Source organism: Ictidomys tridecemlineatus, chromosome 2 (genome assembly GCF_052094955.1).
Source record: "Ictidomys tridecemlineatus isolate mIctTri1 chromosome 2, mIctTri1.hap1, whole genome shotgun sequence".
NCBI classification, from domain to species: Eukaryota; Metazoa; Chordata; class Mammalia; order Rodentia; family Sciuridae; genus Ictidomys; species Ictidomys tridecemlineatus.
The window spans coordinates 173220929-173234721 of record NC_135478.1 but is presented as its reverse complement, the minus strand read 5'-3'; the positions used below and the strand labels follow the sequence as shown (position 1 = coordinate 173234721).

The 13793-nt window shown below is 32.8% G+C and overlaps 1 protein-coding gene across 3 annotated transcripts in view; it reads left to right on the top strand.

Moving 5' to 3' along the window:
- Rsbn1l (round spermatid basic protein 1 like) overlaps positions 1 to 13793 on the top strand; it is a 70243-nt gene that overhangs the window by 27630 nt on the left and 28820 nt on the right. For all 3 annotated transcript variants that reach the window (XM_078040166.1, XM_078040165.1, XM_005319485.5), the window contains one exon: positions 7206 to 7846. In XM_078040166.1, coding sequence (XP_077896292.1) covers positions 7206 to 7846 — 641 coding nt within the window. The remainder of the gene's footprint in view (positions 1 to 7205; positions 7847 to 13793) is intronic.

Genomic DNA, 13793 nt, shown 5'->3' with positions numbered 1-13793 from the left:
ACTAATGATTAATTCTTGAAATGTTTTCATAACTTTGTTGGTTTAGTCAATTAATCATTTTTACAGATATACTCATTTTCTTATCTATTTGAAAGTACAGGGATGTAAATTTCTGTCACTTGAAAGAATCTATGTCTTAGAAATAATTTATAAAGGTTCTTATGTTCTTGGTTGAATAATAGATTTCTAATACACTGTTAATGTGAATATGTGAGTCTAGAGTTTATGTATGCAAATAAAATTAAAAACGGCCTAAAAAATGGAGATTTTTCTAGGAACATGCAATATTAACTTTAACTTTGAAATGGATAACACATTTAGGAGGTATTTTGAACTGAATTAAAGTGGAACTAGTAATGTTAAAAAAGAAAGAAGGAGAAAGATTTAGAAATAAATTTGTGACTTCTAGAATGACCATGGAAAAATTTAGAGAAATTTACTCTACCTACTGTATGTTTTAGTCAGCTTTTTCGCTGCTGTGAGTAGAGGATCTGTCCAGAACAACTGTAGAGGAGGAAAAGTTTATTTGAGGGCTCACAGATTCAGAGGTCTTAGTCTATAGAAGGCTGGCTGCATTTCTTGGGGCTTGAGATAAGGCTGGACATCATGGCAGAGTGTATGGCAGAGGGAAGCAGTTCGTGTCATGGTGATCAAGAAGCAGAGAGAGTCTCTACTCGCCAGATACAAATAAATACCCCAAAGTCATGCCTCAATTCCCATCTCCCCCAGCCACACCCTACCACTTCAGTTAATCCAATCAGAGATTAATTCACTGATTAGGCCAAGGCTATATCCTCATCATTTTTCCTTCTTGTATTGTCTCACATGTGAGCTGTTGGGGGACACCTCACATCCAAACTGTAACACTGTACAATGGAGGTGAGTAATAATTTAGTTACTTTTTTCTAGGATTGTGAAGATTTATATGAAAGAAACTGAGATAAATGCTGAGTATAATATCTGGCCCCAGATATTCAGTAAGTGAATAAGAATCTTATAAGTATATTTAAAAGAAACAACAAAACTAAAACTATGTCCTCTCCTCAATGTGAAGTACATAGATAATTAAATGAATAAAAACATGATTCATTTGGAAAATAGTGACTATCCTATTGTAAGTACTGAGTAAACGTTAGCTATTGTTATTTTCCAGCAAAAACAATTTGCTCAGCTTGTGTGGCCATTTCCCAAGTGAGCCTCTGGTCTGGAAAGGACATTTTTTTGTCTTTGGTATTCTGGAGTAACAACAGAATCAGTTTTATGGGGCAATGTGCTATCATTTTATACCATGTGCCCTATTTCCTTTTTGGTCTCCAGCTTTTGCTCTTTTCTTAAAATGTTCTTCTGGTAACTTTAATCATGCAAGCTGTAACACACAGGCATTGTTTGATGGTAGTAGTTGAAAATATAAATGATAACTATTTCATATTAATCTCATTTCCTGAAGGTTTTTGTTAAAAATTGTGTTTTATATGAAAGTAAATAAATGCATGTGTATAAAAATATATAATTATATACATGCTAAAATGTTTTCAATGCAAAAATCTTAATAAATCCTTTTTATTGATAAATGGAATTATAGAAATAGCTTAAAAGAACAAACGAATTTGAAAAAAAAAGCTTATTTAGTGGGCCCATGTGATGTACAACCATAAGAATGAAATCCTAATTAGAATAAGTTATACTCCATGTAAGTATGTCAAAATACACTCTACTGTCATGTATATCTAAAAAGAACAAATAAAAAAAATTTTAAAAAAGAAACTTATGTAGTGGGTCTCATTTTTTATATTGAAGTTTACCAACTATTGTATTTTAGTATATGTATGTGTTCTAGTCATTTTTATCTGTTTTTTTCTTTACTTTTTAAAATATTTCTATAGTTGTAGATGGACACAATATCTTTATTTTATTTGTTTATTTTTATGTGATTCCCGAGATTGAACTCAGGGCCTTACGCATGCTAGGCAAGCGCTCCGCCACTGAGCCACAACCCTGGCCTTTTATCTGGTTTCTTAAGGCTGAATTGTGAGAACATACATATTATGATTATAGCATTTTGGGGAATAAATTTTATTATTGTAGTGTATCAGAGAAGCTCGATGAGGTTCTCTGAGAAGGAAGAATGGGGGTTAAAAAAAGTCAGTGTTCAAGTATAATGGTAGTGTATTCAAGATCATAGGTAGCTGGGGCCTTGGCGCACACCTATAATCCCAGCAGCTTGGGAGGCTGAGACAGGAGAATCATGAGTTCAATACCAGCCTCAAAAACGGCGAGGTGCTAGCAAGTCAGTGAGACCCTGTCTCTAAATAAAATACAAAATAGGGCTGGGTATATGGCTCAGTGGTTGAGTATCCCTGAGTTCAATCCGTAGTATAAGGAAAAAAAAAAAAATCACAGGTAGGTTAGCCATGGCAGAAGGAGTGACAGCATTGTAGTGTGAAAAATCAAAGTTATTTTCCAAAGACCAAAGGTTGAAAATTGCTAAGCTAATTACTACTTTGTTTTCTATATACAGTGGAGTTGTATATGTTATTTCCTACATCACATTTGAAATATGATCCAGTTTTCTGGGTAATGTGTATTTTTCACTGTTTTAAATGTAAAACTATGCTAAAGTTGGTAGTAGGAATTAATATTAGTGAATTTTATTTTTAAAGTGATTTTGATCTTTAAAGTAATTTTTCATAACTGTTCATTAAAAATACATGCTGTATTTGTACTGTTTGTGTGTCGTTCTATCTATGTATGAGTTTCATTTTTCACTGGCTGTGTGTCTGCATTTCTGTTTTTGATTGTTTTGCTTAGTCTGCTCTCTCTCTTTCTAGCTGTTTCTGTGATTCTGTGTGTGTGCATGTATGTTTATGGTACATTATGAATGTGTGTTTGTAGTTCTCTGTGTGTATATTTGTGGTCTACGATGTGCATGTGCCTGTGGCTCTGGTGCATGTGTGTGTTTCCATAAACCTTATACTTTTAATCTCATATTTTTTTAGAGTTAAGTTTACTTAGAGAACAATTTCATTCTTTCTGCTGTAAGTACATACCAGTGACCTTTATTGGGTCTGATTTGAAGAATTATAGATTTATAATGTGTACTTGAAATACTTTTTAGTACAAGAGAACATTGATATTTAAGGTGATCCTATTTTCTCAAAGTATTTTAGAATTTTCTACATATGTATCTGATGCCTTTCATATGTAGAGACAAAAAAATGAGTAAGTATTTGGGGTAAAAATGAGAGTTCATAACCCACTTGAATTTAATGTATGAAATATGATATGTCAAGAGCTTTGTAATGTTTTGAACAACCAATAAAAAATAAATAAATAAATAAAATAAAAGTCTATCAACAACTAAAAAAAAAGAGAGAGATTATATAATAGTAAATGATAAAGCCCCAGTTTTGTTTAATGCAAAGAATACCTATGTCCATTGGGGATTCCCCAAACTTACTTGTAGATTCTATTTGCTGGGAGGACTCACAGAACTCAGCATATAACTGTACTCATGGCTATGATTTATTATAGTGAAAGGATACAAAGTAAAATCAGTAAAGAAAAACAGCATAAGGGACAATGCCTGCAGGAAACTTATGCAGGTTTCCAAGAGTATGCTCAAAGAAGTCACACAGGATGCATTTAATTCATTGAGCAGTGAATTATAACAACACATGTGAAATGTTGTCTACCAGGAAAGATCATTAAAGAGTCAGTGCCCAGGGTTTTATTGGGAGTTGGTCATAGAGATACCATCTGCCTAGCATAGACAAAATTCTAGACTTCCAGAAGGAAAACGAGTGTTCAACATACCCCATATTGTTTGTACAAATATTTTAGGGACAGTAAATATTTTAGCTGTTACCAGGAATGGTGAGAATCCTTTAAAAATACAAGTTTCTAAATACCAGCCAAGGGCCAACTTTACAAGCACACAATCTCAGGTATATTCTCTTTTCTTCAAATTCCTCACTGTAATATTTAATTGCAAAGTAATTTGCCATGGAAATTTAACTCCTTTGTGCTTAATGTAAGAATCTTTCACTAGATTCAGGATGAGAGAGAGACAGATGACTGCTAGACTGTAAATTAGGACAGTGGTATCAAGAAAGACCAAAGTAATCAAGGACATACTGGATAATTCTGTCAAATCACACAAAGATCAGGAAAATGATATGAGAAAATTCTGGATTTGCATTTTTTGGTTTTTATTATAGTATTTCTTTCTTGGTTCATCCTCACAGATAAGAAATATAAGTGTTGTGTCTATTTTCTCTTTATTTTTTGCCTATTTTATTTCAAAATAACGTGTTCTAGTGATCAGGTATTCTCTTTTCTGTTTTTAAATCTGTAGGTGTAAATTTGGTTGATGTTAAGTGTTTCCATTTTAATAGGCTTTATTTTGGGAAACTATTTAATTTGTGTAATTTTATATGTATTTTTAGTTGTGGGGTTTAGTAAGCTGTTAATTTTGTCTGTCTCCTTTAAATGTTTTTAAATTCTACTTTTTGTTTCATTGCTGTCTATTTTTCTTGATTTATTTGTATTTTACTTATGTATCTAAACTTTTTATCTTTCATTAGAGTTATTATGATTTGATTTTTTTGTTATTAATTTTGTTGATATTAACTTGAAACTGATGTTTTGATAGTTTGTACTTAGACAACAAGGATAAATTTGTTAACATTATTCAAATATATTTTTTAACTGCTTATAGACTTTAGAAATTAACTTTGCATTTTATGATTTCATAAATCTATGAAATAAATGTTGACAGATTTCTATTTTTTCTTTTCACGGTGATACTCATTTTGTTCTTCATTGCATACTTAGGAAGCATCTCTGAATTTTTAAAAGTGACCTTTTTTTTTTTATTAACACTAAACTTCCCTTTTATGGACTTTTTGTCAACTTGAGCTGATTTTTCTTGTCTCCAGGCTTAAGATTTAGTGGAATTTATATGTGGAAGAACTTGATTGGAGGCAAGGAAAGGGAGGCAAGGAAAAAACTGTAAACTTCAAATAATCTTTGGTGAGATAGTTCTTTTAATTCATAGATTTGTCGTGTGTTTATGTGTAGCTCTATATTAGATGGTTTGTGGAATACAGTGATGGAAAAGAAATATCAGTACCTTTTTAGTATCACTCTGAATTCATAGAAAAGTCATTGTTTTACTCATACAATGTCCTGAGGAACATGTGTTGTACACATATCCTACAAGTGAAATAAATAACTTCTTATATGTCTTAGGAGCCATTTCACTTCTAACTGAAGAAATAAGGGAAATCAACATGAAGGAAACGATGTAAGAGTTTTCTTTAAAGGATGGATGAGAAAGAATTCAGTGTATGTACTGAGCAAGGCAAAGGTTATTTTAAGGAGAGGAAATGCTTTTGTTAGGATTAGAAAGAAAACCAAGCCTAGATATGTTTTATAAGAGATTGTGAGTAGTGCAGTTTCATGTGAGCATGAAGTTCTTGAGGGCTTCATCTTTGAATTCCAGACTGAAGAGGAAACTACTTCATAGTTTGGCATTGAGACCCCCTGAAAGCAGTTATACCAAGGGATGAACATGATCAAAGCAATATATAGAAAATATAGAAAGATTAATGTGCTGCTGGCATTCAGGATGAGAGACAGTCAGATGACTGCTAGACTGTAAATTAGGATAGTGGTATCAAGAAAGACCAAAGTAATTAAGGACATACTGGATAATTCTGTCAAATCACACAAAGATCAGGAAGATGATATGAGAAAATGCTGGATTTGCTCTTTGGAAATTTTGGAAAAGCAAGTTTGGGTAGACTAAAGTAGAACCAGAAATAAGCAGAAGTTAAGCAATAAGAATGGTAAGGTAATAAAGGAAAGACACTGGACATAGATGGTTCTTTATGAGAAGTTTAGTGGTCAGAAGAAGAGAGAAATTTACTAAGCAAGGTTTTTTGGAGTTGGTAGGAGAGAGTTACTTATGAAAATAGAATGTCTCACTGAAAAGAGGAAGAAATAAGAGATGTGAAGGTGGAAAAATTTATGTGAAGAGGCAAGTGGGGAGAATTTTATGCATGGCAGCTTATCTGTAAAAACAAAGTTAATAGGGCTGGGGATATATCTCAGTTGGTAGAGTGCTTGCCTCACATGCATAAGGCCCTGAGTTCAATTCCCAGCACCACACACACACACAAAAACAAAACAAAGTTAATAGATGGAAATAATGTCATTTCCCAACTGTTAGCTTAATATTTTTTTCCCCATGTTGGGAAACAATATTTTCTTGTAAGGTTGTTTTATTTTTTTTGTTTTTCTTCTTATTATACAGAAATGGATATACTGTGATAATGTTAAATGCTTTTTATGTATACTTAGATTCAGTAACTGTGTGAATTACTTTTTTTTCCTTTGAATTTCTGAGCCCAGAGTCCACTTGCTTTTGTTTATAGAAACTCCTTTCTATGCAGTTTGTAAGGTACCAGTCTTTCTCCTTCACCTTTTTATTTATCTCTTTACTAGCACGTGAATGGCCCTTGAGCTTAGGATATGAGAGATCATTTTGTCATCTCCTTTGTGGCACTTTGTTGGATCTTCACTTGGAACTTTGTAAAATTTGGTAGATTTAAAATAACCCATTTTAGACAAAGAGTGGTTTACTAAAGAGTAAATAAAAAGTTAAGGAATTGCTGTTAAACTTACGCTGTTATTTTCCACTTTGTTGATTTATAAATTTCGTTGGCATCTGGATACAATTTTTAAGAGTGGAGATAAAGTAAAATTAGTAATGTATATAACAGGAAATCTCTGGATGGTATTATTAGTTTTAGCATTGTTTAACTTTTTGTTTTTGAATTTTGTCCTTAAGATTTGAAGATTATACTTTCTGAAACATTTATTCACTTCATTATTGCAGTAAACACTGATTGAGCATCTGCTGTGTTTCCAAAGGATGGGCCATATCATTAGTTGTAATTTGGTCCTAACCCTTCCTCTGTAGAGTGTATGTATGGGTTATGTGTGTGTATGTAGAGAAAGAGAGAATAAGAAAAATCAACTAAATTTTGATTGTCAACACTGTTTAAAATAAGTCCTAAATAGAAAACTAATTCTGAGTAAATTTTCAGATGTAAACTTCTTATTTATTATAAAACAGTTTCTAAAGCATGTTTCTTTAAATAAGTAAAATATGGAATTTCAAAAATATTTTTTCCCTACAGGTGGGAAGGAGAAACAAAAAACAAATGTAGAAGACTTACAAATTAAAAAGGTAAAGAAGAAAAAGAAAAAGAAACACAAAGAGAATGAAAAACGGAAGCGTCCAAAAATGTATAGCAAATCTATTCAGACTATTTGCTCAGGATTGCTATCTGATGTTGAAGATCAAGAAGCCAAAGGTATCTTAAATGATAACTTAAAGGATTACATTGGAAAGAATTTGGATACCAAGAATTATGACTCCAAAATTCCAGAGAACAGTGAGTTTCCATTTGTCTCATTAAAAGAGCCACGAGTTCAGAATATCCTCAAAAGATTGGACACTTTGGAGTTCAAACAGCTCATTCATATTGAGCACCAGCCTAATGGAGGTGCATCAGTTATCCATGCTTACAGCAATGAACTTTCCCACCTGTCTCCTATGGAGATGGAAAGGTTTGCAGAAGAGTTTGTGGGTCTAGTGTTCAGTGAAAATGAAAACTCTGCAGCTTTTTATGTAATGGGTATTGTTCATGGGGCAGCTACTTATTTACCTGACTTTTTAGACTACTTTTCATTTAATTTTCCCAATTCACCAGTGAAAATGGAGATATTGGGAAAGAAAGATATAGAGACAACAACTATGTCCAATTTTCATGCTCAGGTAAGAGGTTTTAGTTTTATTTCTTTTTGATAATTTTTAATTTTTTGTGGGGGACCAACTTCTGTTCTTTGTTCTTAATTTTGCTGTAGGTTTGAAATAAAAAGATAAAAATATAATGAAAACTTTTGAGAGTATTAAGAATATTTTCTTGATGTGAAACATTTTAAATTTCAGATTCTACTCATGTGTTTTAAAGATAACTAATGAAATAATTCTATTGTCCTCTTTTTTTTCTTGCAAGAATTTATCTTGGACTTAGTGAAATGAATTTAATGATGTATTTTCCTAGTCCTTAAAATAGTTTTCCTATCTAAAATTGTCTTTTTCTTTATAATATCTTTCAACTGCTTAGTACTGGATCTATTATTGGGTGCTAAATAAATGTTGGCTATTAAATATATTGTGTACAAAGGAACCACTACTTATTGTAATTATGTGAGAAAATTGTGCATGTATTGAACTAATTTCCATTTCCTGCCCTTCTCTATAGTGTATAACATTATTCTAGAAAGCAGAGACAATTGAGTTTATTGGTTCTTGAAAGTGAATGTGGGCCCATCTAAAAGCCATTGCCATTGTCATCCATCCTCAGATTAGAGCTTGTTTATGCTAGGAGATTGGCCAATTCTTACATTTATTGGTACTGCAGTCCATGGTATTTAAAAACAGTAATTGTGGACAACATTCTAGAACATTTAGAAGAAGGAAAAAATGTAAAGAAAATCTCAGGGGTCTTACTCAGTATTTAGTACTGTCTCTCTCTACTCACAGATAAGCTAACAGAGAGAGAAATTACTTCATTCTTTTTCCATTTCTCAGAAGTGCCAGCAGAACAAAATTTCACTCATGGTTCTTTTCCTTATTTTCAGTATATTTTTGTTGATTGATGTTCAAGATGTAGTCTCCACTTTAAATGATACTTTGGATGTTCAGTCACATCCACACATATCAGGATCCCTACTCCTAATTGTATGCTTGGTATATATTCTATAGTTACCAAGTAGCCTAGAAAATATAGCAGTATTTAAAATTTTAATGTGTGTATGGGGAAATTATTTACTAGTGTAACATATTTGAGAACTGGAATTTAAGTATTTTTAAATATTAGGCAGGTCATTTTGTAGAATTCCAGAATGTTTAGTAGCTTGTATGAAATTTCACCTGGGTTGGGTGGCAGAATTAAGCCTAGCTTATAGTAATACTTTCTGCCATTTATTAAATCCTGACTGTGCCAATGACTATTCTAAGCATTCTATATGTAATAACTCATTTAATGTTTATTATAGTTTTAGCAATGAAGAAACAAATAAAGTAATTGACATACAATCTAGCACTAAGTGACTTTGAGCCAGTTGTTTCTTCTCAAAGAATGTGTGAGTGGAGTTGTTAGGAAGGTTGTGGAGGCTAGGGTTGTAGCTCAGTGGTAGAACCTTGCCTAGCATGTATGAGATACTGGGTTCAAATCTCAGCACCACATATAAATAAATAAAATAAAGGTCCATTGACAACTATAAAAAAATTTAAAAATTTTTTTAAAAAGAAAGTTGTGAATCTGATCTTTATTCTTATTTAATGTTAGTCTGAAAAATACATTTAGTAGCATTAGAGAAATTCATGATAATGGTAATGAGGATATTTGTAATTAGCACTTTAAAAATGAATGAAAGTACCTGTAATAATGTTACAATATATATTTTGTGTCTTCTCATTTTAATTTTTAACATATAAGTAGTGAAGCTTGGAATGTTATAAATAACAGTTGAATTTTCAAGACAGTTTTTCGTGTGGTTAAGTTTGAATCAGACCCACAGAGAATCACTACCACCAACAAGACTGCTGTTTATAATGTTAGAAGTTAGGTACTGCAATCATTCACAATGATGTGAATGACATCTCCAAGATTGTGCAGTGAAGGCCCTGGCTACTAATGGCTTGTGGAACCCAAACCAAGTTCATGCTAAATGTGTATTGTCATAAGCCTACTTTTCAGTTTTCTGGTTTTTTTTTTTTTTGTTGTTGTTGTTGTTTTAATTAAAATCAGGGCAACCAAAATGGTTTGCCCTGAATTCTATGGCAACAAAAAGCTGATAAATTATTTATATCTATGATCTTTATAGCAATAATATTTATCTCTATATTACTTTAGTTGTTTTCACAAATACTCACTTTTGTTCTTAAATACATGGTTTTTTATTTTTATTTTTTTTGGTATGGGGGATTGAACACAGGAGTGCTTTATACCTGAGCTGCATCCCCAGCCCTTCTGTTTTTGTGTGTTTTTTTTGGGGGGGTGGGCAGGGAAATATGAGGGATTGAACCCAGGGCGTTTAACCACTGAGCCACATCCCCATCCCTTTTTGGAGACATGGTCTTTCTGAGTTGTTTAGGGCCTTGTTAAGTTGCTGAGACTGGCTTTGAACTCATGATTCTCTTCTCAGATCTTGTTTTTTATTTTAATTTTTTTTGAGAGAATTTTTTTTAATATTTATTTTTTAGTTTTTGGCGGACACAACATCTTTGTATTGTGTGTGGTGCTGAGGATCGAACCTGGGCCACACACATGCCAGGCGAGCGCGCTACCACTTGAGCCATATCCCCAGCCCTAATTTTTTAATTTTGAGACAGAATTTCACAGAGTTGTTGGGGCTGGCCTCAAACTTAGAATTGTCCCGCTTCAGCCACCTGAGTTGCTAGGATTATAGTTGTGCACCACTATACCTGGCTTTCCTTGAATTCATGTTAATGTGAGATACTTATATAAAATATAAATGTACACACACTTACATACAACCCTAACAAAGGATCAAGATATTCCTGTTTTTAGTCCTTGGTTTTGGAATTCTTTTTACTTGTGTAATCCTATTTTCCATCTTAATCTGTAATCTTGAAGGTTGCCTGAAAGTATTTGTTAGCTGGGTTATGGATATTTTTATCTCATTATCCAGGTTAAATGAGGTTCTTCTGGGCTCATTCACATGGTGTTGGGTATCACAGAGTGTGATTCCCAGTGTACAATCTTTCTCTTGAGTTGGATTTATTCAAAGGAAGTCATGGCAGCCAGATTTGTAGAAATTAGTAGGGAAATACACTCCATTTCTTTTTTCTCCTTATTCTCCTCTCCATTCCTTCCTTCTTTTCTCTTTCTCTTTTTTTTATTCCTCTTCTTTTTACTTTCTGTACTGAAGCTTGAACTCATGACCTTGCTTTGGACTTGAAATCTATTTTAGTTGTAGTTGGACCCAATACCTTTATTTTGTTTATTTGTGTTTATGTGGTGCTGAGAATCAAACCCAGGGCCTCTCACATGCTAGGCGAGCACTCTACCGCTGAGCCACAACCCCAGTCCCTATGCTTTACTTTTTTTTTGGCCTTTATTTATTTATTTATTTATTTTACATTTGAATTAGATGGGGCATAATTCTTATGCTTTACTTCTTGATGATAGGAGTGACATAGTCAATTTCACAGGTATAAGCATTGGGAAAGATTTGTGGTTATTTGTAATTTATTATACATATGTCCTAGTTTTTCTTCCATCTCTATTTCATTCGGATATTCATTCAGACATTTATTGTGTTCCTGTGTCCTAGATGATAAGGAATATTTTTAAAAGTTTATTAGAACAGGAGTTTTTTGTCAAGAAATAAATGAAATTTCTCTTCTTTCACTCTACCCTAAAGTAACACTTACTATATAAGAACTGTGAAAATATGAAAACTGTAGCTAGTTTATTCCATCCTTCCCCCAATTCAGTGCCCTAAATCTTATTTTTATTTTGTCTAGGTTCTCAGGTAACTAATGTCAGAACTTTAACTATTTTAATAATGGCTGTTACTAAATCTGATCTGATCGGTTAGACCTGTTTGTGTGCAGAACTGCTGAGAAGAAAGTAACATTTATTGAATTTACATTGGGGCCATTCACAGCGTTAGGTCAGTATAACAGTTTGTGCCATCTTTGAAACATTGCTTGCCTTGTTAGAAAATTTTCATTTTGACCAGTTGTGCCTGCTATATCCTCCTCAACTACTTAGGAGCTGGTCTACAGAATGTTATCATGGTAGCACCAGATGCTATAACTGAGAAAGCTTTTTTCTTCTATTATTGTATTAATTTAAAAAGGTAGATAACAATAATTTTATTCTTATTTTTTCCATATTTTATTGGTGCATTATAATTATATGCATGATATAATAGTGTAATTTGGCTCAATATCATTCCCAAGTATTTTCACTAATAATTTAATTTGTATTTCAGTTGAAGTTTTTTTGGATATTTTTGAAATGACATTGATTAAATGTCATCACTTATTTGTAGTTTGATTTGAAAATATGTGCCAGATGTTGTGGAGAAATGGCTCCCTCTTCTGGCACACTCTTTTATGTCTGATGTTTAGATTGTAACATAAAGAACTTAATGAGCAGGTCTCCTTTTTAAAAATAAGGGACTCCTCTTACTCCCCTACCCCCATAAAAACCAACCAACCAAACACAGCAGAGTTGAACCACTTTCTACCTTACTTTGATTTTTGAATCGAATAATTATCCAATTTTTGAGTTTTCTTCAAATTGATGCTGATAAATGTTAAAAATGTGTCTATCATTTGTATTTTTTATGAATCATTATCCTGAGGAACTTCTTTTTAATCTTAGAATATTGATAAGTACACTAAAACAACTATAAGACACAGGTTTTGAAGTCAAAATAGTTTGTATAATACTAGACCAAGTAAGTTATATTTATTTGCTATGAGACTTATCAGAGATTTTAATAGTCAATGTGTATGGCAAACCTCGGCAGTGAAAAGGATTTTCCAAACTTATTTTGTTACAGAATTCCCTTTTGGGGAATACATTTTTGAGAAATAGCAAATTGTTTAACAAAATTCATTCTTCATGTTTTTTAAAAAAATTCCTTATTAACTGTATTTACTTCTTTATTGCTGCAATCTTTACAGGTTAATAAAACACTATTAATTCTTGTAGATTTAGTTTTGGTGAAGTTATTTCCTGGTAGAAAGGCTGCCTTTTTCTTTTAATTTTTTTTCTTTTTAGTTGTAGATGGACACAATATCTTTATTTTGTTCATTTATTTTTCTGTGGTGTTGAAGATCTAACCCAGTGCCTCACATGTGTGAGGCAAGCACTCTACCACTGAGCCTAAATCCCAGCCCCAAGGCTGCTTTTTTCTTTTTGTAGCAAGCAGATCTCCGAATAACTAACACACACACACACACACACCCACACACACCCCTATTAGCAGTATTAGGGTTAAACCCAGGGTTTTGAAAAATGCTAGACAAATACCCTGCTTTTTAGTCATAGCCCCAATCCTTTTGAAATTTTATTTTGAGATAGGGATCTTGCTAAGTTGCCTAGGCTGGCCTTGAATTTGCAATCCTGCCTCAGCCTCCTGAGTAGCTTGAATTGCAGGCGTGTGCCACCATGCCCAGGTAAAGATTGCTTTTTAATTTAAAGATTACTTTATGTGAGGAATGATGAATAGAATTTTAGTTTAAATATAATTTAATTCATTTTTTGTTAACTAAATTCATGAGATTTTGTTATTGATACTTACTGGCAATGGATACAAGAAGCCTCCTACTTGCTTTTTCTATCTTTTGTAACATTTGTAGAGATTATAGAAAAGAAAATTGAAAATGCAGCTGTTTTTGTAGCAGTTTTTATTTTTGGGTGGTGTGGGATAGACTATAGGAAGATTTAGATTAAAAATGTTATATCTTTCTGGGTTTGATGGCACATGTCTGAAATCCCAGCAGTTCAGAAGGCTGAGGCTGGAGGATTTTAAATTCAAGGCCAGCCTTAGCAATTTAGTGAGGCCTTATCTCAAAATAAAACATAAAAAAAGAGCTGGGGATGTGGCTGGTGGTTAAGTACCCTGGTTCAATCCCTGGTAGCCCCTACAAAAATGTTACATCTTTTCTAAAA